The sequence below is a fragment of the Coregonus lavaretus genome (assembly GCF_964263955.1).
Source record: "Coregonus lavaretus genome assembly, chromosome: 25".
Classification (NCBI taxonomy): domain Eukaryota; kingdom Metazoa; phylum Chordata; class Actinopteri; order Salmoniformes; family Salmonidae; genus Coregonus; species Coregonus lavaretus.
The window spans coordinates 12,917,033-12,943,783 of record NC_140012.1 but is presented as its reverse complement, the minus strand read 5'-3'; the positions used below and the strand labels follow the sequence as shown (position 1 = coordinate 12,943,783).

The window sequence follows — 26,751 nt, the reverse complement described above, 5'->3', positions numbered from 1 at the left end:
CATTTAGCAGACGCTCTTATCCAGAGTTACTTACAGGACCAATTATGGTTAAGTGCCTTGCTCAAGGACACAAACAGATTTTTCACCTAGTTGGCTCGGAGATTCGAAGCAGCGACCTTTCAGTTACTGACCTAAACCTCTTAACCGCTAGGCTACCTAAGTAGTCACAGTAACAACACTTTGACAATGTTAGTTTGCATGCAAGTGTATATTTAGACGTGTTAGCTGACAACGACACGCACGCTTCAATGGGGTAGAAGTCTGAGTCCTTTAAGTGATTCGGGATGGCTACCAACAATGTCAAGAAACTGCAATGTGGGCAATCGTAAGTGACTCGTTTCAGCTAGTTTCATCTTCTTGATAAGATGTCTTGTTTTGAGGTATTTTGACTGATTTCATGCCAATGCTAATATGGCTAAAATTATCTAGTTAGCTAACCAACAACTTTAACGATGTATTTGAGAGACAACAAGTGCTCATTGTGCAAATTTATGTTTTTAATAAACATTGGAGACTAAATATAGTTTACATGTCAACAATCTAAGCCAACCCTGTCTGTTTTGCCCCATAGTTGCGCACACGTCGGTTTTGTTGCTAAACAACCAATCCGTCTATACAAATCAAAAAAACATTTGCACTAATGCTTCTCAATCAGGGTTGCAAACTCAAAATGAAATCACTGATTCTTTGTGAATGAGTAAATATTGTGCAATGATCTATGTGTCCCCCAGATGTGGGTAGAACACTATGTCAGAGCCTACACTGGCCAGTAGGGGGCCTGGCTGCTAAAGCAGTGGGAGTGGAGCAGTGGGTAGTGTGTGTTCAAAATCAGTCCCACTCTCCCTGACTCCCTGCAGAGGAGAAGGGGTCAGATCAGGGATGAGTGAGTGATGTAAAAAAAGTGTTGGTTTGAAGCCTGATCAACATGATGCAACAAGAGTACACACACACACACAGTAAGGGTGAAACATAAAGATGTAGAGGAAAAATAACTTTCACACTGCTGACAAGCACACACACACACACACACACACACACACACACAGAGAGAGAGAAAGAGAGAGGAGCATACTGGCAGACTTGACAGGTGACGTCAGACTGCAGGCCCCCAGTGAAGATTTGGTCGATGATGCAGTTGCAGTTATTGGGGTTGTTGGCCTTCTTCCCGTTATCATCTCCTTGGTGAACATGGAGAGCACAGGGACAAACATACACACGATTGAGAATTAAAGCTTGTCGACTGCCGCATAACCCCCCCCCACCCACAGTATCAGAGAAAGACAGATCGAGAGAAAGAGTGAGAAAATGAGGGATGTTGGAGGAGGACACAGCCAAGCAAACACAATCAGCACTTATGTAAAGAGGCTCTGTGTCAATTAGCAGCCTCTCATCTCAGCACATCCAGGCAGTCAGATAGCAGACCAGCCAGTTCCTTCACTCTCCTCCTCTCTAGTTCATTCTCCCCCACTCGCTGTCCTCTTCCTTTCTCATATTCCTACTTTTCCTCCAATCGTTTGATCGTAGCAGAAGTACAGAGTGTGGGTGCCATTTGAGTAGAGCAGTATTGCTTTCTACAATCGGATTGTCTGTACAAGTTTGTGTGTGTACATGTATGTGGGTGAAAGGCTGTGTAATTTTAGGGTGTCTGCCACTATATATAAAAAGGTAGGTCTTATAATGTAGTGTGTGTGTATATGCTCCTGTACTATGATGCAGACCTTTGCAGTGGCGGTGCAACACGTCCAGGGCAGCGATGAGGAACTCGTGGGCATCCTGCTGCTCGTAGCCTGCTAGGTGGCGCGCGTGAGTCCACACCAGGTGCAGCAGTCGGAAGGGAATGTGGGGCGAACGGTGGCCCGAGTAGAACTGACAGAGAGAGAGAGAGAGAGAGAGAGAGAGAGAGAGAGAGAGAGAGAGAGAGAGAGAGAGAGAGAGAGAGAGAGAGAGAGAGAGAGAGAGAGAGAGAGAGAGAGAGAGAGAGAGAGAGAGAGAGAGAGAGAGAGAGAGAGAGAGAGAGAGAGAGAGAGAGAGAGAGAGAGAGAGAGAGAGAGAGAGAGAGAGAGAGAGAGAGAGAGAGAGAGAGAGAGAGGAGAGAAAGAACGGAAATGTTAAAAATGGGAGGGGAGAAGGAACGGGGGAATGGAGAGGGAGAAAGAAAGTGAGGCGAGGGAAAAGAAAAAGAGGGATAAGAGAGAATAAGGGTTGGCGAAGGGGCGGGATGAAACAGGCCCTTAAACCATGCAAATCCCACCACGTACTGACTCAATGTGACAATGACTTAGCTAGCTAAGTACTTTCCACAATAATGGTTTTAGAGGAAGAGAAAATGAAAGAGAAGATCGTTTTGGGCTGAGATGAAAGATTTAGAAGAAGAGTGCTAGACAGCAGTAGAGGTGGGCTGAGAAACAAAGAGGGAGGAGAATGGAGGAGGTGTGAGCCTGAAAGAGAGAAATATATGTTTAACCCCTTACCTCTTGAAAGAGCTGGGACATCTCACACACCAGACAGGAGTTGGACTGCATTTCACACTTGTGTCTGTCGGACAGGAAGAAGTCCCGCAGCAGGGGTGTGTGGGTGAGAGCCTGGACGATACAGTTCATAAAACACGTGTTGCCCAGATTGATCAGACCTCGAAGACCTGAGGGAGAGAGGGGAGGGTTAGAGGTAGAGAGGGGAAGAGCAACAGAGAGAGAAGCAGGAGGCAGGAGATGGAGAGAAAAAGGAACAGACAAGTGAATGGGGGGGAAAAAGAGCTTGAGAGAGAGAGGGAGGGAGGGAGGGAGGGAGAGAGATGTAGAAACACAGAGATCATACCAATCTTGAATATTATTTCCAGTTCCAAAACCACTACAGTAAATGAGAACCAGTGGAGCCAAGGCTGTAACAGATGGTCACAGTGGTCCCTAGACGGAGGTTGGAGTGAACACAGCAGCCCCACACTGTCAGGAGGACAACAGGGTAAGACCCACAGAGCTGGGATACCCTGACAGGTAGGGTTGCATGCAAAGCTACCGGTAATTTCAATCTATTGTAACTTTGGTAATTTATACTTGAATAATAGTCCCCGTGCCCAAGAACGCCAAGGTAACCTGCCCCGTAGCACACACATCTCTAGCCATGAAATGCTTTGAAAGACTGGTCATGGCTCACATCAACACCATCATCCCAGACACCCTGGACCCACTCCAATTCGCATACCACCCCAACAGATGCACAGATGACGCAATCTCTATGGCACTCTACACTGCCCTCACCCACCTGGACAAAAGGAATACCCAAGGTAAGAATGTTGTTAATTGACTACTGCTCATCATTTAACACCATAGTCCCCTCTCCAAGCTCATCACAAGCTCAGAACCCTGGGACTGACCACCTCCCTCTGCAACTGGATCCTAGACTTCCTGACGGAACGCCCCCAGGTGGTGAGGGTAGGCAACAACACATCCGCCATGCTGACCATCAACACGGGGGCCCCTCAGGGGTGTGTGCTTAGTCCCCTCCTGTTTTCCCTGTTTACACACTACTGCGTGGCCACGTATGACTTCAACACCATCAAGTTCGCTGACGACACGACGGTGGTAGGACTGATCAACGACGACAATGAGGCAGCCTATAGGGAAGAGGTCAGAGACCTGGCAGTGTGGTGCCAGGACAACAACCTCTCCCTCAACGTCAGCAAGACAAAAGGAGCTGATCATGGACTACAGGAAACAGAGGGGCGAGCACGCCCCCATCCACATCGATGGGGCTGTAATGGAGCAGGTTGAGAGCTTCAAGTTCCTTGGTGTCCACATCACTAAGGAATAAACACGGCCCACACACACACCCACCCACACAGCGCAAGGCGCTACAGAGGGTGGTGAGTATTGCCCATCACTAGGGCCGAGCTCCCTGTCATCCACAACCTCTATAGCAGCTTGTGTCATTGGAAGGCCCACAAAATTGTCAAAGACTCCAGCCACCAAAGTCATACTGTTCTCTCTGCTACCACATGACATGCGATGTCAGTGCACCAAGTCTGGAACCAACAGGACCCTTAACAGCTTCTACCCCCAAGCCATAAGACTGCTAAATAGCTCATCAAATGGCTACCCGGACTAGCTGCATTGACCCTTCTTTGTATTAACTTTTGCACTGAATGACTATGCACACACAATGGACTCTACCCACACATACTTAGACTGACACCCCAACACGCATACAAAACACGCGCACACATGCATACTGACGCCACATGCACTTTCACACTCACCACATATGCTGCTGCTGCTACTGTCTATTATCTATCCTGTTGCCTAGTCACTTTACCCCTACCTTTATGTACATAGCTACCTCAATGACCTTGTACCCCTGCACATCGACTCGGTACTGGTACTCCCTGTATATAGCCATGTTATTTTTTACTCGTTATTCTTTATTCACTGTGCGTTTATTCCTCATGTCACAATTTCATTATTAATTTTTTTGTTCATCTTTAACTCTGCATTGTTGGAAAGGACCCGTAAGTAAGCATTTCACTAATAGCCTACATCTGTTGTTTACGAAGCATGTGACATTTTTATATATTTTTGTATAACCTTTTATAAAATGATTCATATATACAGTATATATTGTTTATACTGCAATCCATGTTGTCCATGAGTTCCTAGTAGATAGACCATATGGTTCAAGAGAAAATAGCATCTACTCAACAATGGCATTATTTCCAATGAACTCTTCCAACTATTTACTTTTTACACAACTGCCACGAAAACATTTACAACAAATACACAATGACATATTTAAAAAAACATGTTGCTTCTGACCAGCTGCTCACCCTAGAATCCTGAGTTTAGTATTTAACTAAACAGAAAAGGAATGGAGAGACAAGCAGCTCCGGCTGTGAGCACCTGTCAGAGAGCGAGGAGGTTGCTGCCTTCTGGATACGAAAACACCCCCCACAGGGCACCATTAGACACGGTACAGGGCACCTTGACAAAAATACAAATTGAGATTTGAGAGCGCGAGAGAGAAACCGTGAATGTTTAGCACCTAGCAGTAGACTGCTGCGATGTGGTTTAACACCATTCATTCTCCAACCCTGTCTGAGCTGCTCCATAGCTGTGTGGAGGGGGAGGGGTGAGAATGAGAGAGAAGGAGAGGAATGTCTTATTTCTCCACTGGACAGCACTTTCTAAATCCCTGATCAATAACATACTACTACTGTGCACACACATGGACACACACACACTTTTTCAGACATAGCCAACAGGAGAGTCTGCAATGAGATTAATGAGAGACTGGGGGTTCTATCTACCCACATACTCCAGACATCACAGTCTGTACTGCAGCTGCTGTAATCACACTGAACCTCTTGGGAATTAACTACACCCATATAGAGAGAAGCAGACCAGAGTTGTGTTAGCCCTAGTCCCTTCCCCTAACACTTCTGTGTTTGCGGGTCTGAATGGACCAATATGGCGTGTTCAAAATGGCAATGGCTCCACCAAGCCTTACAACTTCCTTCTGTCATATTGCTTATCCCATTATTGGGTTTCTTCAGATTTGGAAACACAGAAAGGGGAGAGGGTAGGGGCTAGGCAGGGTAAGGAGCTAGGATAAGGGACTATGGTTTGTTTTCACACCAGGCACAAGACAACTCTTGCTGTAGCCAGCCAGTGCGGCACTGGAGGAGCCCTCACCGATGGTGCAGTTTGTCGTCATTTTCCGACGCTTTGGATTGTGCCGCAGCAGCTCCAGCTCTCGCTTGGTGGGCTCCCACGTCGAATACTTCTCCCCTACACCTGACACACACAAACGACAGGAAAGAAAACGTTAAAAAAAACAAGTGCAAAGCAGAGACCTTGGAGGACTTAGACAATATGGGTGTTTTACATTGTGTCTACCAGAGGTGCAGTAATGTACTAGGGCTGCACGATATGGGCAACAAAAATCTTAATTGCGATTTCTGTACCAAATATTGCGATTTTAATTGCGATTATAGATAACACTTGGGTAAACTGTTGGAATGATAGAAACAGAATGATCATTCTAATTGCATGGTTGGAATACAGTGGGCACTCGGAATGCAGTTTTGTTTGGCATGACAACGAATGAAAAAGTAAGGCAGGAGATTGTTGTGACAAAGCAGGAACCAAAATGTTGGTCAGTGTTTCCCATGGGACCCTAATTACATTTAAAAAGATGGGTAGAATATTCTTTGCCTTTTCCTCTCTGATTAAGAACAAGCTGTTGCACAAACAATATTTATATACTTGCTAGCAAGATTTGCCCTAGCTCAGTGGATTAAGTTGAGTAGGGCTGACCTCAATTAGTCGACTAGTTGATTGTTTGGTTGAGCAGTAGCAATTACATGAATAAATAAATACACTAAATGACCAAAAGTATATGAACACCTGCTCATCGAACATCTCATTCCAATATCATGGCCATTAATATGGAGTTGGTCTCCCCTTTGCTGATATTACAGCCTCCATTCTTCTGGGAAGGCTTTCCACTAGATGTTGGATCATTGCTGCGGGGCCTTGCTTCCATTCAGCCACAAGAGCATTAGTGAGTTCGAGCACTGATGTTGGGCAATTAGGCTCACAGTCGGTGTTCCAATTCATCCCAAAGGTGTTCGATGGGGTTGAGGTCAGGGCTCTGTGCAGGCCAGTGAAGTTCTTCCACACCGATCTCGACAAACCATTTCTGTATGGACCTCGCTTTGTACACTGGGGCATTGTCATGCTGAAACAGGAAAGGGCCTTCCCCAAACTGTTGCCACAAAGTTGGAAGCAGAAAATCGTCTAGAATGTCATTGTATGCTGTAGAGTTGTCAATTGAGTAATTGTCAATATTGCGTAAGGACACGTACCTGATTACGCATAGAAGCAGGCCTATAGGCTACCTGGCCTGCGCACAAATGTAGGCATTTAAATGTAACCATTTGGGGATCTGATAGTATTTCTGATTGGCTTAACGCACCACCACTAATGAGGTGTGGAGCTTCTCAAAGTAATGTTTTCTTCACCTCAAACAGCAAGCAAACTAAGTCTGTTTTCACATCCATTGAGAACAACAGTTCCTCAATCTATATGAAAAATCTTCCCAGCCCTCTCCCTTTCGATAACCACTCAGTGTGAAAGGCAAAAACGTCATAAAATAGGCCCACTTGATTACTTCTTATCCCTTGCGCAAATAGCTGACAGCTGTGTCCGTCCCGAGCTCACTGGCTTTGTAAACTGTGAGGGCCCAGAATATTTTATACAATGTTGCAAGTTTGCTAGCATGAGCTTCAGGCCAGACCCAAGTTAATAGTTGATGCAATGTTTCAAGTTCATTGCAGACAGGCCATGCATAGCCAATGTGATTTATAGGATTATTATTATTATTTTATTATCAGGATATTTTTTACCTGCAGGCTGCAATGTTTTAATTTTTTGGCTTTATAGGCTATTTTTACATAGTTGGCAATGGCAATAGAAGTTACTTTTTAGGTTTGTATCATTTTTATTTAGATCAAATTTTTATTAACCACATAACAATGATCTTGAGATACAAAGACATTATAAATGAAATGACAATGTTACACGAAAATGTGCATATGAAAACCACAACTGGCACGCAGATCGGTAGAAATTGTAAGATAAATTGAAATTCCACATCAGAAAGGTTGCAGACTCCTCGTGTAACCTATTACCGGCAAATTCAGGAGAGTAACATCAGAATCTGCGAAAGCCAGAAGGATCGGGAGGAGGATGGTCGAGTATGTTTTTTTTTCTTGATCTCTGGCTCCCTCTTGTTTGTGTCTTATTTCAAACAGTGCGCTTAAAGCATCAGACAAGCTCAATGCATACAGTGCATTCGGAAAGTATTCAGACCTCTTGAGTTTTTCCACTTTGTTACGTTACAGCCTTATTCTAAAACTGATTAAATTGTTTCCTCATCAATCTACACATAATACCCCGTAATGACAAAGCAAAACACATTTTTTGTAAAAAATACAAACTAAACGGAAATACCACATTTACATAGGTATTCAGACCCTTTACTCTGTACTTTATTGAAGGACCATTGGCAGCGATTACAGCCTCTGGTTTTCTTGAGTATGACGCTACAAGCTTGGCACACCTGTATTTGGGGAGTTTCTCCCATTCTTCTCTGCAGATCCTCTCAAGCTCTGTCAGGTTGGATGGGGAGCATCATTGCTCAGAGATTTTCAGGTCTCTCCAGAGATGTTCGATCGGGTTCAAGTCTGGGCTCTGGCTGGGCCACTCAAGGACATTCAGAGACTTGTCCCGAAGCCACTCCTGCGTTGTCTTGGCTGTGTGCTTAGGTGAACCTTTGCCCCAGTCTGAGGTCCTGAGCGCTCTGGAGCAGGTTTTCATCAAGGATCTCTCTGTACTTTGCTCTAGGAAGAGTATTGGTGTTTCCAAACTTCTTCCATTTAAGAATGATGGAGGCCACTGTGTTGTTGGGGACCTTCAATGCTGCAGAATTTTTTTGGTACACTTCCCCAGATCTGTGCCTCGACACAATCCTATCTCGGAGCTCTACGGACAATGCCTTCTACCTCATGGCTTGGTTTTTGCTCTGACATGCACTGTCAACTGTGGGACATTATATAGACAGGTGTGTGCCTTCCCAAATAATTTCCAAACAATTAAATTTACCACAGGTGGACTCCAATCAAGTTGTAGAAACATCTCAAGGATGGTCAATGGAAACAGGATGCACCTGAGCTCAAATTCGAGTCTCATAGCAAAGGGTCTGAATACGTATGTAAATAGGGTATCTGTTTTTTATTTGTAATATATTAGCAGAAATGTCAAAAAAAAGTGTTTTTGCTTTGTCATGGGGGTGTTTAAAAAATATCAATTTTAGAAAAAGAAAGGGGTCTGAATACCTTCCGAATGCACTGTATATAGTTGATTTTATTAAAACACAGAAAAATACACGTTTAAAAATTTCTACCAATCGATTGGTTGAAAGAACAGACTTTGGTTGACCTAAAGAAAATGTCGTCGGGGACAGCCCTAAAGCTGAGACACTCTTTTCACACCACTTCGATAAGAGATTTTCGTAGCAGGTTAGAGAGCATTTTCACTAACCCTTTTCCTAACCTTAACCTCAGTCTCCTAACCTGATATCGATGTGGTGTGAAAAGACAGTTTCCCAGATTTAGCTAGCAAGCAATTGGCATTAGCGGCTAAAAAAATGTTTTGGGGCACTTTTGCAGCTTGCTAAAACCAACTTACTAGCGAGCAAGTTACACAAAAAGAATAGTATAATATAGAGAACATGTGGATTTATATTAAGAAGCAAAGTGGAAAGGCGTGTCGTTCTTTTTTGGAAAAACCTGTTGACTGCATGCTGTTGTTTGGTCAATGCATGCATTGCAGAGTGAATCTTGAGCATGAGAAACTGCCTGCTTGAGTGACAGGGGGCGGGGCTTGGTGTGTGGGATTGGGAACATGCCAAAAGAGAGACAGAGAGAGAACGCTAAACTCGAGCAATACATCAAAAGTAGTTTAAAAAAAAACACACAAAAAAAGAGGCTCCTAAGTGGCGTTTCTAAATATCACAGCCTCTTGTTATATGGATATTGTGCATATCAATATCACAATTCCATTTAAAATGTGATTAATCATGCAACCCTATACTGTACTATGGCTCCATACATCTGTGACTATAGCCAAGGGGTCACTGTATAAGTCAGAGGGCAATACTGGGGGATTGAAAAGGGGAAAGAACATACCTTGCAATTTCCACGCTTTCCTTTGTTCCTCTTTGGCAATCTGTTCCATATCTTTGTCGTATATGTAGTCTTGGCACACAAAGCAGTATATCCCTCCATACAATAGATCTATAGCTGGAAGAAAAAAACCCAAAGAGAATGGGAATGAATGAGAGAAAAATGATCGATGGAGAGGAGAAGGAGTTATGAAACAGCTCAAGGCTATGTTGGAACATTCCGTTCATTTGTAGCTCTAGGGTGTGTCCCAAATAGCACCCTATTCCCTATATATAGTGTCCTACTTCTGACCAGGGCCCAGTGCACTATAGAGGGAAAAGGGTGCCATTTGGGACGCAATTCCAAGATTAGTCCTGGAGAAAGGAGAGTATGCAGCTAGCTAGTTCTCTACCTCTGCAAGGCCAGCTTGTGTGCTGACATCTTGACTTTCTGCTAACATCCTTAGCACAGTAATGACGAGGTGTAGAAAAAGATACGGAGTGAGAGGGAGTGCAAAGGGATTAGTCAATGTGAACACATCCCCACTTGAACATTTCATCATTTCATCAGCCATAGTTGACATCTTTTCCACCATTTCATCTGAAAATCCCCCTTTCACTGTCACTAGTCAGCTACCATGCATGTAGGTACTCACACAGACAGAGGGATATGAAGAGGATAGAGCCAGGTAAAAGCTGCACCTCTCTTTATCCCTCATATCCTCCTCACCTTGTCAGCAACCATAGCTCCAATACCTGTTTGCAGTTCCCATGACAACATGCCTATTCAATTGGCTGCTTGAGGCAGACATAACGATCATCAGGTGTATGTGGAGAAAGCAAGGGACATGCAGGTTGTGTGTGTGTGTGTGTCTAAATGATCACCCAAATGATTAATTACGGTATTAATGTGGATAGATAGTGTTGACTGGAGAGCCAGCTGTGACTGAATGTATTGAAATGTCACACTGGGCCCTGCAGGTGTTGGTGAATACCAAGCTGCAGCTAATAGCAAAGAGTGGAACATCAAGTCTGCCTGTAGATTCAATTCACACACCAAACCAAATACTACAAGTTTTACAGCTGTAATATGCCGTGGATATTGGACATCAGCCTATAATGCTGTCATTGTAGTGAAGATATAACTTTCCTGCAGATTGCCACATCAACAAGGGAGGCAATTTACCTAATCGAGCACAATAAAATAGGATAGAGACTGAAAAGTAAAACCCTAGCCTTAGGCCTCAGATTGAATGACAGGCACACTGTTAATGGCACAATAAGAACTGGAGAGAGAGAGAGAGAGAGAGAGAGGTTGCGTAACAAGGTGAGACTTGCTGAGAGAAGACTAAACGAAAATAAACCCACAGACCTGCAGGTTACCATGGGAACCCAGAAAAAGGACGGAGAGAAAGATAAATAACCCGATACAGGGAGACAAACATAATACCAAGAGCCAAATTGAGGAAGAACAGACCAAATATCTGAAAGGAAGAAAGAAACCAAAAAATAACCGGAAAATTAGGTGAAAAGAAAAGAATCCAGAACAGGAGAAGGAACTGGTTTAATTGAATTATGTTGGGTTTATTAAGATGTGTTAATTACTCTGCACACTTGTCTAGTGAGATCTGTCCTTCTTTTCTTCTCCTACCGCTGTAGCGTAAATCTATCTATGGCCAATATGCTAATAGACCCGGGCTGCAATGCACTGAGCTGCTCAGGCAGAGAATCAGCAACCCATTGGTGCCTAGTGCCTATGTGTGGCCAAATACACAGGTGACATTCAATAGCCCCTGGGGCATCAATCCTGGCGTGTTGCACTGTGTTGCGATTATGTTGCATAACGAGTTGGTGATTTATGTCACCATCAGCTCCATCTCTGATGTGGTACTGTGAGGTGGAAGTAACAACAGCACTGATAACAACACAATAAGGTTTGTTGACATGTTCTGCTTGTCATGGGCTCATTTGGGGTTCTGCCACCATAAAAAAGCAGTGCTTTCCCTAGAGCAGAACAAAAGGACACACAATTTTATTTACTGGGTGCTTATTACCCTCCTCAACAGTATAATTTGCTACTTAGCAGTCTTTGTTTGGGCCAGTGTGTGATTGGAGGCTGAATGGGGGCAGCGGAGGCCTGCCTAGTTAAGCGGAGGGGGTTAATTAGGAGTCTAATGTTTCAGGGGTGTGGGTGGGAGACCTGGCAGGTGGCGGAGTGGTGTGGTGGTGCTGTACAGGTCTGATGTGTCGAATGTGAATGGAGTAAGACTGAGGTAGAGGAGCAGAGCAGATGTTCCATGGTAGGGGTGTGCCGAGTAGTCGGACAAAACGAGTATTGTAACGGATATGGGGAATTTTGTGGATACGATTATGATCCGAGTATTTTTAGTAATTGTCCGTGATAAAAAATATAAAATCGGGTGCCAACACACATCTTTCTCATGTCAGTCAGTCATGTGCGAGGTTCTACATGGTCTAAATAACTCATCTGGCTGTCTGTAAAGAGAAGGGCGGGCTGTACGTTGAGCCTGCTGCTCTGATTGGATAAAGTGAAACTGTATTTCTCCGTCCACTGTTTTTTGGTCTGATCATTTAGATTGCTGCTGCCTGCTACTATAATAAATCACACGGCAAGGACGTTTGCTATCAAGCTATCAATGTGCATAATATCTAACAAGCGGGGCAAGGGTATGGAAAAAAAGATGAAACTTGGCTGCCCGCTGCAAGTTCAGGCAAACCTCTGTGCGCTGATCCTAATCTGCAGTTTTTTTTCAGTGAGAATGTGCAGGGAGGTATTTTGCCAATATCTACTTAGGCATATTAAAACACTTTTCCAATCACGAGTATCATCTGATCCAACTATCAATTTACGTATAGGTTGACCAGTATGGCACATCACTATTCTATGGCTTCTCCTCTGTGAGGGCAGAGTAGAGCTGGTGGGGACTGTGGTCCATATGAGAAGAGGAGAGCTACACTACAGCACCACCCAACCTGATAGGACAGTGAGCAGTTTGCTGTGATGATCTCAAGCGGGGTTGTGTCGTTTGTTGTGCTCGTGTGTGTGAGCGCGCTGGTCTTACCTAGGTTGTGTCGTTTGTTTTTGGCGTGCTCGTGGATGTGTTTCTTGGTGAAGCAGCCAAAGAAGACACAGGACAGGCAGGAGTGGAGCCGGTTCAGGTGGGCACCGCACATGTGACAGACACACGACTTGGCCTGCAGGGGGCGAGAAAGAGAGGGCCTCAGGTTGAGGATCACTGACAGAAACCAAAAGGGTCATCATTACCATCATAAACTCAAAGTCTCAGGTCGGTGAATCAGACCGAGTTTATAGTGAGCAGCCATGTTGGAGCCTAACAGAGAGAAAGGCTGCAACAAAATTGTTGTACTTTACTTTCTTTTCACCAAAGACAAACAGGCTGCACAGAACACCTGGCATCTCTGGGACACAAAGGGATGAAGGGCACATGATGAAACACCATATCCCTTTTGTCATGGAGAGAGACAGGGCAAGAGAAAGCCAGTGTCATTTTCAGCTGGCGTGTGGGTGTTTGGTTACACTGTTCTTGCCTCATCTCTGCACCTTTTGCAGGGTGGAGAAGATTGAGAACAGGGTTGCCAGATCAGCAGCTCCCACACACGCCAAACCCCTCCCTTATCCCATTTCATGTACCAAAGACATCATCAGCCTGGAGATCACAAGTCCACTACACACAATGTATTCACATTAAAGAGAACCCATTTGGCATTATATCAATAATACTGGTAGGTCTACAACCAGGCTTACAACCTGATCTTGAAATAGACCTAGACCTTTTTGGTTTCCTTTTCTTTAGGCTGCCGTTAGGGTAGCCTTACTGTTACAGTCTCTTTGCTGTACCATTTTGCACCGAGCCCATTTTGACATGGCAAGCTGTCCTGCCACCGTGTCCCTAGTGACATGCCACCTGAATGAGCCGAGAGATCAGTGACACATTTTTACACCATGACTATTGCCTCAGACAAAATCAGTTGGTGCAGTGGAAGCACAAATCACACACAGAGACAGTGTCAGAGGAGAGAGTGCACGCATGAGAAAGAAAACACAGACAAGACAAAATCTCCATAAAACCCTTTAAGCATCAGCCAATTAAAATCGTAGACGTAGTTGTACGTGATCAAAGGCTACATGTTAGCCATTCCCATTCCATAACCTGGCCCATTTAGCCCTATGCCATCCTCACCAGGTGGCCGTGATTATAATTATTGGTCCTCTGTAGCTCAACTGGTAGAGCACGGCGCTTGTAACGCCAAGGTAGTGGGTTCGATCCCCGGGACCACCCATACACAAAAATGTATGCACACATGACTGTAAGTCGCTTTGGATAAAAGCGTCTGCTAAATGGCATATTATTATATTATTATAAACGGTTCAAATTCCATATCAGCCAATTAAAATTGTTGACGTAGTTGGACATGATAGAACACTTTTCCATGACAGCCTCCTTAACAGCAATTCTATGGCACCGTCTGCTAATCAAAGATACTACAACACGCACCAATTTTCAAATTGGACGATTAAGCTAGCTCACACCTGGCACCTGGTTATTTTAGCCATTTGCGGCAAGTTCAAATCCCAGCTGAGATCATTTTTCCTTTGAAATGTAGAATTACATTTATTGTGCTAGCATGTTGAAGAGAAGGGGAGCCAAAACCTTTTAAATGAAGATTACGAATACATTTAAAGAAGAGCCAGTTTATCATGCGATTTACCATTCAAATAAATTATTACCATTATGTTGTTATGTAGTTAGATTGTTTTTACCAAAGTCAAATTGATTGTATGATTGCATAATGGATTCATTAACGCATACATGGCTGTCTCTTGAACTCAAAAGATCTGTTTGGATCAAGTGCCATTCTGTGACTTTGGCTAATAGGCCTAAAATTGGTATCGTGACAACAGTATTCTGCACTGCAGTACAGCTGCTCTCAGCCCCTCGGTCTGTCCCAGACTCACAGCCTGCCCTCGCACACCCCCGTCGTCATACATCCCTCCTACATTGCTCACTCCCCCTCTTTTCTTCCTTTCGATCTATTCCTCTCATCGTTCTCTTCACTTCCTCCATCTGTATTTTACCCAGTATGGATGCATTCTCTATCCTCTCTCCCATTCTCTTTTTTCCACAGTCCACCTTCCTCTTCCTCTCCCGCCATCCCTCCTTCCCTCCTCTGCAGCAGGCAGACCAGGGTAGGGCAGTGTTGTCAGCAGTCTTTCCTGTTGGTGTTGATGTCCTATTAGGAGGTGTATCGATCACAGCCTCGCCCCTGTGACCAGACCATCTGATTAAAAGAGCTGGAGACAGATCAGAACAGGGCCCATCTTAAGGCTAAATTCATCATTAAAACCTTCGTAGGAGCTAGGCTTGAGTGGTATACAGATTTTCATATTGTCATACCGTCCTTCTTTCATACCGGGATTTACGGCATTACCGGTATAGCACAAAAGGGGGCGCTAAAAATGCAAGAAAAGCCCATTGGGCCTCTTACCAGACTGCAGAACTAGCACAAACTAATAGCGAAATCACATAGCTAAATGCTAACGAGTGAAAACTAACCTAAACTAATTGCAAAGACAGGCAAATCCAGCTCATAAAGTTATACAAGCATAGCTAGTAGCTACCAAATGTCATTTTCAGCGAGTGTGGTCATTTACAAGAGAAAGTGAACGAGAAAAATTGTGCAAATGAACAAAGTTGTGATGCATGCTTTTCTGAAAGAAGAGCAGCACGTGTACACGGAGCAGATGGGAGAAGAACAGAGGAGAAAAAAAACACCATAAGGAAGCACAGGAAAAAAATGGCAGCTGTACAGATAACTCATCCAAAGCTCTTTGACTTCTGGCAGAAAGCCATTATAAGATATATGATGGCAAACATTTAGTAGTGAATTGCATACAAGTTTAAGTTCATCATCTCATGTGCGCCGCACAACAGAGACTCGTCGATAAATATAGAACGCTATGGACTCACCAGCTCGCCTTCTCCCTTTGTGCTATTTACAAACAAGCACGTGACTGGCTCAACTGTTCTGGGGAACTACGGTAAGATCATAATTTTAAATAATGTGACAAGTGAAATGAAGAAGCAATCTGCTTTATCTCCTAAGGTATTACACAAGTTGACTGCAGGTAATAACTTAAAGTAGCTACAAATATTCAAATTTATTGAAAAAATTAGTTGTGACAGTAATGACGTAATTGAAAGAGCATCCTGTGGCTTTTTCCAAATACCCCGCCAAAGCCTAGTTGGAGCATCGTTAAATTGCGTCGTTAGATGCTTTTTTGCCTTTCCGCATCACTTTATACACAGAAGATCTCTGCTAAAACACAAAATCAAGATGTTTATCTGTCTTTCTGTGACCGCTGATAATTTCAGAACGAATGGGACAACAAATACAAAGTTGCCAATTCCTTTGCAATTGTTACGAACAAGCGAAGGATATAAAAGATGCTTCAAATGAAAACCGAGATGACTGTATTAAAATATAAATACAGTATAGGCTTAGACCTATACAGTGGGGAGAACAACTATTTGATACACTGCCGATTTTGCAGGTTTTCCTACTTACAAAGCATGTAGAGGTCTGTAATTTTTATCATAGGTACACTTCCACTGTGAGAGACGGAATCTAAAACAAAACTCCAGAAAATCACATTGTATGATTTAAGTAATTAATTTGCATTTTATTGCATGACATAAGTATTTGATACATCAGAATAGCAGAACTTAATATTTGGTACAGAAATCTTTGTTTGCAATTACAGAGATCATACGTTTCCTGTAGGTCTTGACCAGGTTTGCACACACTGCAGCAGGGATTTTGGCCCACTCCTCCATACAGACCTTCTTCAGATCCTTCAGGTTTCGGGGCTATCGCTGGGCAATACGGACTTTCAGCTCCCTCCAAAGATTTTCTATTGGGTTCAGGTCTGGAGACTCGCTAGGCCACTCCAGGACCTTGAGATGCCTCCTACGGAGCCACTCCTTAGTTGCCCTGGCTGTGTGTTTCGGGTCGTTGTCATGCTGGAAGACCCAGCCACGACCCATCTTCAATGCTCTTACTGAGGGAAGGAGGATGTTGGCCAAGATCTCGCGATACATGGCCCCATCCATTCTCCCCTCAATACGGTGCAGTCGTCCTGTCTCCTTTGCAGAAAAGCATCCCCAAAGAATGATGGTTCCACCTCCATGCTTCACGGTTGGGATGGTGTTCTTGGGGTTGTACTCATCCTTCTTCTTCCTCCAAACACGGCGAGTGGAGTTTAGACCAAAAAGCTCTATTTTTGTCTCATCAGACCACATGACCTTCTCTTATTCCTCCTCTGGATCATCCAGATGGTCATTGGCAAACTTCAGACGGGCCTGGACATGCGCTGGCTTGAGCAGGGGGACCTTGCGCGCGCTGCAGGATTTTAATCCATGACGGCATAGTGTGTTACTAATGGTTTTCTTTGAGACTGTGGTCCCAGCTCTCTTCAGGTCATTGACCAGGTCCAGCCGTGTAGTTCTGGGCTGATCCCTCACCTTCCTCATGATCATTGATGCCCCACGAGGTGAGATCTTGCATGGAGCCCTAGACCGAAGGTGATTGACCGTCATCTTGAACTTCTTCCATTTTCTAATAATTGCGCCAACAGTTGTTGCCTTCTCACCAAGCTGCTTGCCTATTGTCCTGTAGCCCATCCCAGCCTTGTGCAGGTCTACAATTTTATCCCGGATGTCCTTACACAGCTCTCTGGTCTTGACCATTGTGGAGAGGTTGGAGTCTGTTTGATTGAGTGTGTGGACAGGTGTCTTTTATACAGGTAACGAGTTCAAACAGGTGCAGTTAATACAGGTAATGAGTGGAGAACAGGAGGGCTTCTTAAAGAAAAACTAACAGGTCTGTGAGAGCCGGAATTCTTACTGGTTGGTAGGTGATCAAATACTTATGTCATGCAATAAAATGCAAATGAATTACTTAAAAATCATACAATGTGATTTTCTGGATTTTTGTTTTAGATTCCGTCTCTCACAGTTGAAGTTTACCTATGATTAAAATTACTGACCTCTACATGCTTTGTAAGTAGGAAAACCTGCAAAATCGGCAGTGTATCAAATACTTGTTCTCCCCACTGTATAATATATAAAATCAAAAAAAGACTGCTGTTGGCTCCCAACACACCGATACATTACACACACGCAGGTTTCCGTTAGCCGGCTTTTGCGCCCCACCCCCCAAAAAATTATTAAAAGCCGATAAAATAATAAAATACATTTCACCGTCATGCTTATCGGTCTATAGGTTAATTTGCATAATTTAGTGAAATTAAAATTGCCCAGTGTGTATTTGTCAAAATACATCTTATTCATCCAACACAACTACCACACGCGCACAGCATACAGAGCCTATTTTGAACGGGATTTCTCCTGCAACTCTTCAGCTGGTTGCTCTTGGAGTAAAACACGTGCTTTTATAAGCCCATTCATTGTGCAACAATTCTTAAAGACTTTTGGTGCACGATTAAAAATAGCGACTTTTCATTTTTCAACTGGTAATTGAAGTGCGTCTCCCATTCACCATTCAAGTGCAGGCAACAGGCTATATCAGCGCGTCACCCACCACTTAACAATGTGAGCTGGAGGCAGTATGCATTTTGAAAACATACTTAATTGTTTGAATCCTGAATGTTTTATTTCATATTATGAGGCATGTCTTACCTTGTTTCAAGGTAGCCAATAGGCAAAATCCGAGCATGGAAACGTGGAGGCAATTATTTTATGAAGACTTCATAGGCGGTGCGCGTGAGTTTAAAGTTTGGGGAAGCTTACAATTTATCCTACCATTTCTACTGTTCTGCGTGCGAGTTATGATTTTCATAAATGCATTTTTGTTTCATTTCAATAATGTTGTTTTCGTTTCATGTGGTTAATCATAAAAATCTGAATTATATTATTATTGCATTGATACACTGATCCATTGCCGGCTAAAGAAATTAGCATGTGGAACTCATAGCCTATAGGCCAATGCAGCAGTGAGACTAACTTCCATTGCGCTTTCACACTGAGGATTGGTGATTATCAAGCGGGAGATTATTGGAAAGATTTTACAAATAACTTACCCTAAGGAACTATATTTTTTATATATTATAATTCGCAATGGATGTTAAAAACACTCCTACATTTGCGCGCAGCAGGCCAGGTACCTCTATGCGTGCGCGCTCCTTCAACATTATCAGGACAGGGAAACCAGACCTACTTATTGCTCACATGGAGCACTCCGAACAATGATTTTTTTTTTACAGATCTCGTCAATTATGGTTATAAACCAAAACTTGTTTCTCACAAGGGTAGCAGGTTGTGAACTCTGCACACAATGTTTCCACTCCGAGAATGAGAACAGTAAATGGTAGAGCTAGAGCGGTGTTTGTCAGACCATGGAGACATCCCGAAAAATCGGTCTTCTCACGAAAACATCTGTAGCATCCGAACGGTTTGACCTAGAAACTATTACCTCACAGGTCCTCAAAATGGCAGCTTCATTAAATAGTACCCGCAAAACACCAGTCTCAACGTCAACAGTGAAGAGGCGACTCTGGGATGCTGACCTTCTAGGCAGAGTTGCAAAGAAAAAGCCATATCTCAGACTGTCCATCTTAATATTTTATTTTTTATTGGCCAGTCTGAGATATGGCTTTTTCTTTGCAACTCTGCCTAGAAGGTCAGCATCCCGGAGTCGCCTCTACACTATTGACGTTGAGACTGGTGTTTTGCGGGTACTATTTAATGAAGCTGCCAGTTGAGGACCTGTGAGGCGTTTGTTTCTCAAACCAGTTTGCGCTGGGAGTAGTACACAGCGTTGTACGAGATCTTCAGTTTCTTGGCAATTTCTCGCATTGAATAGCCTTCATTTCTCAGAACAAGAATAGACTGACGAGTTTCAGAAAAAAGTTATTTGTTTCTGGCCATTTTGAGCCTGTAATCAAACCCACAATTGCTGATGCTCCAGACACACAACTAGTCTCAAGAAGGCCAGTTTTATTGCTTCTTTAAATCAGCACAACAGTTTTCAGCTGTGCTAACATAATTGCAAAAAGGGTTTTCTAATGATCAATTAGCCTTTTAAAATTATAAACTTGGATTAGCAAACACAACGTGCCATTGGAATACAGGACTGATGGTTGCTGATAATGGGCCTCTGTACGCCTATGTAGATATTCCATTCTTTTTAAAAATCAGCCGTTTCCAGCTACAATAGCCATTTACAATTTTAACAATGTCTACACTGTATTTCTGATCAATTTGATGTTATTTTAATGGACAACAAATTTGCTTTTCATTAGAAAACAAGGACATTTCTAAGTGACCCAAACTTTTGAACGGTAGTGTATGTAATTGGGAATTTATTAAAAAAATCAAAAGGGCAAACAATTCACACAATGAATGTGCAAGAATTGGATGGAGATAGCTGAGCCATTCTGGAGAGACTCGCCTATATCTACGGCACACACGCCCCTCCCCTTCTTGTCTCAATTTTAAATCATACTCTAGACACATTATCTTCACACATATTTTAAATGCTTTTCACCAACAGCCGCAACTCAATAATCAGCTAGGCCTCTACGCGCTGCCCAAATTGCAGGCTTCCCAAATAGGCATAGACCTACGAGCTTGTGGTTTGAAACAATCCACAGCAATTTTTAAAAAATAAGCTAATGATCCTCGTCTCCTCTGTGGCCATGTCATGCTTTTTGGTGAAGTATTGTGAATTATTTTCTTTCTTTCTGTATAGACAGGAGTAATATAATTTATTTCCATTTACTTCCCTATTGGACCCAACGCTATGCCATTTCTCTCGTGTTCTATTGGTTTTCATATCAACTTTCTTTCGTTGTCCAGAAGCAAAAGGCACAATCCTAGTCATATTAGCAAGCCCAGGGCTTGACATCAACTTTTTTAGCCACTTGTTCATTTAGACAAGTAGGACTGATTTTTCACTTGTCCAAAAGCTCAAGTCAATTCCACCCCCCACCCCCAAAAAAAGGTATTTCACCATGGGCCAAAAATGTCACTGCAAATTGTACAAGGAACCACTTCACAAAATAACCTTCATTATTATCACTGGTATTGACAATGGAAGGCTGCTGGTCTCTGATCCCATGTATTATACAGTATCTCCTGCCGTTGTGGCCTTGAGCAAGGCACTTAACCCCCCACAAAGTAAAATACTGCACTGATAGGCTACTGTATAAAACACATGGCCCGTCAACCTTCCATCTGGAGAGCTACTGGGTGTGCAGACCTTTGATCCAACTCTGCTCAAAACACAGCAGTCAGCTTATCAAGGTCCTGTTGAGCAGCTGATGTTTTACAATGTGGCGTTTTCGAGGAGGGCTGGAGCAAAAGCCTGCACACCCAGTAGCTCTCCTGGAATCTCCTGGAGGATGGTTGGCCACTCTGCAACATTACAATTCCAACCGAATACTTATGAAATAATTCCCTCATTCAATGAACCAGGGATCAAATGGCTAAGGTGGGTGATGTAGCTAACTAAAGATGTTTATCTATTTGTAAAGTTAAAATATTCAGTGTTCAGAGGCGATCTTGACAGCATAGGAGTTACTTGTCAATTAAAATATTTCTGTAACTTGCAATGCATATGGGTACGGTACATTTCTCAAATGGCCGGTAAATAAAAATCTTCCCGGTCATGGAAACCCTGACACACACGCACAAATGATACAAGCACAAACCCATTCATGCTGATGTGTTTTAGTTGACACAATGTGTTCAATGTGGAAGTGAAATTGGACAAGAGTGAGAGAGGTCTAAGAATGTTGATTGGTCTTTTTCAGGGATGACATCAGTGCTTGGCTGGGCCGGAGTGAGAGAAGGGCTCCTCTGTGTTGGCGAGGGGGCATGCTGCAGTGAGGGTGAGGGGGAAAGGGGGCTAGGCAGCAGACATGTAACAGTGGCGACTAAATGAAACAAACATCAAAAGGAGAGGCGAGCAGCAGGCTGATGGAAAGAACCTCTGAACTGACCAACAAGACTCACTGTTCTGCTCGGACTGATAAACTGGCCAACAGAGAGACAGAGAGCGTGACTGTGAAATGCAAGATATGATGGGATAGAAAGCAATGAGCTCAGAAGTGCCAGATAGATCAAATCAAACGCAAAATTGTCACATGCTTCGTAAACAACAGGTGTGGACTAACAGTGAAATGCTTACTTACGGGCCCTTCCCAACAATGCGGAGAGAAAAAACGAGATATAATATAAAAATAATAACATGAAGAATAAATATGCAATGAGTAACAATAACTTGGCTATATACACGGGGTACTAGTACCTAGTCGATGTGCAGGGGTACGAGGTAATTGAGGTAGATATGTACATATAAGTCGGGCTAAAGTGACTAGGTAACAGGATAGATACTAAAAAAGTAACAGGAGCGTATGTGATGAGTCAAAAGAGTTAGTGCAAACAGGGTCAATGCAGGTAGTTAAATAATGAACCATTAGCCTTCCTCCGACCCTGCCTGGTATAGAGGTCCTGGATGGCAAAGAGCACGGCCCCAGTGATGTACTGGGCCGTACGCAATACCCACTGTAGCGCCTTGCGGTCGGAAGCCAAGCAGTTGCCATACCAAGCGGTGGTGCAGCCAGTCAAGATGCTCTCAATGGTGCAGCTGTGGAACTTTGAGAATCTGAGGGCCCATGCCGAATCTTTTCAGCCTCCTGAGGAGGAAGAGGCATTGTCATGCCCTCTTCACGACTGTGTTGGTGTGTGTGGACCATGATAATTCCTTAGTGATGTGGACACGAGGAACTTGAAGCTGTCAACCTGCTCCACTACAAGCCTTTGTTTCCTGTAGTCCACTATCAACTCCTTTGTCCTACTGACGTTGAGGGAGGTTGTTGTCCTGGCACCACACTGCCAGGTCTCTGACCTCCTCACTGTAGGCTGTCTCATTGTTGTTGATCAGGCTTTCCACCTTCGTGTCGCAGGCAAACTTAATGCTGGTGTTGGAATCGTACGCGGCCACGCAGTCATGGGTGAACAGGGAGTACAATCTTGGTCCTGTATTGACGCTATGCCTGTTTGATGGTTTGTCGGAGGGCGTAGCAGGATTTCTTATAAGCGTCCAGATTAGTGTCCAGCTCTAGCCTTTAGCTCAGTGCGGATGTTGCCTGTAATCCATGGCTTCTGGTTGGGAAATGTACGTACAGTCCTGAAGTTAACAAAAATAGAATCCTTAGGCTATCTCTCAGAGCTTTTATATAAAATGACAGACGCCAGCCTGTATGAATACACATTACATAAATGTATATTCCAGTCAGAACGCTGCCACATGTTCAAAGGGATACTGCGATATTTTGAGATTTAGGACGTTTACTTACTCAGAGTCAGAGAAACTCATGGATACCGTTTTTATGTCTCTGCGTGCAGTTTGGAGATTGAAGTTAGCATATCGTGAGCTTAGCACAATTGCTGAATGTCTCCCAGTACAGTAGCCAGCTCCTCTCAAAAGCAGGGAAATAAATGTATAGTCTTAAAAAGCTATACAAAGTAATCAATATTTTATAAATTCATAATTTTTTTCTGGTAATCATAAGAAACAAGATCTATCCACTTCCTCATTATGTGTCCATGAATTATGAAGATGCAAAAATATGCAACTGTGTGTGTGAGGCTGTGTGTGCAAGCCACTCCTCCTACCATTGCATTAGCACACACTCACTAAAACCCAGCAGGGACTGGGCATGTGGTCAATGACCTGCAGTCTCCAGGACTAGTCTCTCTCAAGAGGTAACAAAGTAGAAAATAACCTCAAGCCCCACATCTCAACCAGCAGGCTGGAGATCATATGTATTCTGAACACACTCGCTGTAGCCTATATATGAGTATGAAGAATGGCTGCTGGTTATAATGTGCATGAATTATTGATGTACTGCTGCTATATAGCCTGTTAGGCGCTACGCTTTCCTCAACAATCAGATCACTCAAAGACCCATCTGCCAGAGGATTTCATGCTAGTGAAATTCACAAAGTTAATTGGGCAGAGTGGCTGGTCCAAGGTGGTGAGGGGACATCACAAGGTGTGTTTAAAACAACTGCTTCTTCTTCAAATGGAGCCTGTGTGGGGTTTAGGAGGTGGGCACAGTATCAAAAGAGAAACAGACTCGGTTGAGGCACGGAACAGGTTTGAAAGAGAGTGATACGGGGAGATAATACCTGCATTTTCCCGATTAGAAACGCTCCGTTTTATTTTCTGTTTCAAAACGTCTTGCTACGGTGTGCTGTACAGTACACAACAACCTGGATGGTTGCAAACGTAATGTCACCTCATCTCTTTGGGTCTGTTCATCTCAGGGCAGAAACGAGGTGTTCATAAAGCAGACCGATGAGCAATTCAACAGCTCATTAGGAGGTCCTCCCCAGATGGTTTATCTGTTAGTCCTCCTCCTCCTCCTCATCCCTCCATCCCACCGTTGCCATCCCTGCATCATTCACTCCATTTATCCTAATTGAGGTAACCATGGAGCAGGGGCAACTGCGTGGGGGGAATGGGGAAGTGAAAAATAAGTGAGAGTAGGAAAGGACAGCTTAAAGAGAAAGAAAAAGGGCGAGAAAGAATAAATGATAAATCTCTGTGTAGTCGCCGGTCCACGCCCCCCAGACAGTCGCGCCAGCCCTGATTAAATACAAGCCTGGTCTGTGACAGCTCTGAACACAGGTGTCACCTTCCCTCCCCATAACTCACCACTATCCAGTGCACAGATACCAATCCATGCATTAAATCTAAGATTGCCCGGCATAACGCAGGATGACAGCACTTCAACGTCTTATATGATGGGGTGGCATGGAGTCAAACAAATATAGAGGCTCCAGCAGAAATGGACAGTTGGTGGGGGGGATTTTATGAATTGTCTGTTTTCATGCAGCCCCTTTTCAAGAGCCATTGCAGATTTTTATGTAGCATTACTGATACAAACCAGCAGTGTTATGAAGACTCAGTCAGTCAGAAGGACAGTACTGTTCATAATGTTTTTAGATAGTGAGATGGTTACCATTTACGTTACCAACACTGGCTACACTGTGTGTGTGTGTGTTGCTGTTAAGCAAGCTGAGGGTCCCCGAGATGAAACAGTTACATTTCTTCAATGTTGAAACCATTAAGAAGGAAGCTACACTGTACACTGAAACTGTCACTGCAGCCTCTCAGTGTAACTTGACAGATGAACTCAGACAAAACGCAACGGTGGGATGAATGGGATTAAGTTGGCCTAACCTTTGAAAAGATATGTGAATGGAGATGTCGATGCCCACCCACACTCAATTCAATGACATTCTAGACGATTCTGTGCTTCCAACTTTGTGGCAACAGTTTAGGGAAGGCCCTTTCCTGTTTCAGCATGACAATGCCTCTGTGCACAAAGCGAGGTTCATACAGAAATGGTTTGTTGAGATTGGTGAGGAAGAACTTCACTGGCCTGCACAGAGCCCTGATCTCAACCCCATCGAACACTTTTGGGATGAATTGGAACGCCGACTGCGAGCCAGGCCTAATTGCCCAACATCAGTGCCAGACCTCACTAATGCTCGTGGCTGAATGGAAGCAAGTCCCCGCAGCAATGTTCCAACATCTAGTGGAAAGCCTTCGCATAAGAGTGGAGGCTGTTATAGTAACAAAGGGGGGACCAACTCCATATTAATGCCCATGATTTTGGAATGAGATGTTCAACGAGCACTTTTGGTCATGTAGTGTATGACGCATTGTGTGGACACAGACACAGTACTGCATGAGAATTCTAATGCACACTAGCTGAATATGCTTTGAGATTAGGTTCTCCCAAAGCTGTCTGAAAGTGGAATGTTGACATCTCTTCTACAGTCCGTTAATACGCACTGCCTGTATCCAATGGGAGCATGGGTTACATTAACATGCCATGGAGATACATGCATGTAATGTTGATTTTACAACAGCTAGTTAGTAATATCCCCAGATCATACTCGGGTCACAATGAACATAAGATTATCAGTCGTATGTTGTGTCTGTCTGTACCGTTGCGGTACTGATGCACCAAGTGCGGAACCAACAGGACCCTACCCTCAAGACATAAGACTGCTAAATAATTAACCAAATAGCTACCGGAGTATCTACATTGACCCCTTTTTGCACTAACTCTTTTGACTCATCACATTCGCTGCTGCTACTGCTTATTATCTATCCTATTGCCTAGTCACTTTACCCCTACCTATATGTACATATCTACCCCAATGAATTCATACCCCTCACATTGACTCGGTACCCCGTGTACACTGCGTGTACAAAACATTGCTTACACCTGCTCTTTCCATGACAGACTGACTAGGTGAATCCAGGTGAAAGCTATGATCCCTTATTGATGTCACTTGTTAAATCCACTTAAAATCAGTGTAGATGAAGGGGAGGAGACAGGTTAATGAAGGATGTTTAAGCCTTGAGACATGGATTGTGTACATGTGCCATTCAGATGGTGAATGGGGAAGACAAAATATTTAAGTGCCTTTGAACAGGGTATGGTAGTAGTTGCCTGGCGTGCAGGGCGTGCTGGTTTGTGTGTGAACTGCAAAGCTGCTGGGTTTTTCACGCTCAACAGTTTCCCGTGTGTATCAAGAATATAATATAATATAATAATATGCCATTTAGCAGACGCTTTTATCCAAAGCGACTTACAGTCATGCGTGCATACATTTTTGTGTATGGGTGGTCCCGGGGATCAAACCCACTACCTTGGCGTTACAAGCGCCGTGCTCTACCAGCTGAGCTACAGAGGACCAGAATGGTCCAACACCCAAAGGACATCCAGCCGACTTGACACAACTGTGGGAAGCATTGGAGTCAACATGGGCCAGCATCCCTGTGGAACGCTTTCAACATCTTGTAGAGTCCATGCCCCGACGAATTGAGGCTGTTCTAAGGGCAAAATGGGGTGCAACTCATTATTAGAAAGGTGTTCCTAATGTTTTG

At 43.7% G+C, this 26,751-nt stretch overlaps 1 protein-coding gene across 3 annotated transcripts in view; it reads right to left on the bottom strand.

Moving 5' to 3' along the window:
- LOC311101141 (ubiquitin carboxyl-terminal hydrolase 22-like) overlaps positions 1-26,751 on the bottom strand; it is a 33,980-nt gene that overhangs the window by 5,930 nt on the left and 1,299 nt on the right. For 2 of the 3 annotated variants that reach the window (XM_084142213.1, XM_084142212.1), the window contains exons 2-7: positions 12,798-12,930; positions 9,740-9,853; positions 5,682-5,783; positions 2,472-2,638; positions 1,719-1,866; positions 1,073-1,175 (exon numbers count right to left, since the gene is read on the bottom strand). In XM_084142213.1, coding sequence (XP_083998339.1) covers positions 1,073-1,175; positions 1,719-1,866; positions 2,472-2,638; positions 5,682-5,783; positions 9,740-9,853; positions 12,798-12,930 — 767 coding nt within the window. Of the gene's footprint in view, positions 1-1,072; positions 1,179-1,718; positions 1,867-2,471; positions 2,639-5,681; positions 5,784-9,739; positions 9,854-12,797; positions 12,931-26,751 lie in introns of all 3 variants that reach the window. The other variant, XM_084142211.1, reaches the window with a different exon arrangement.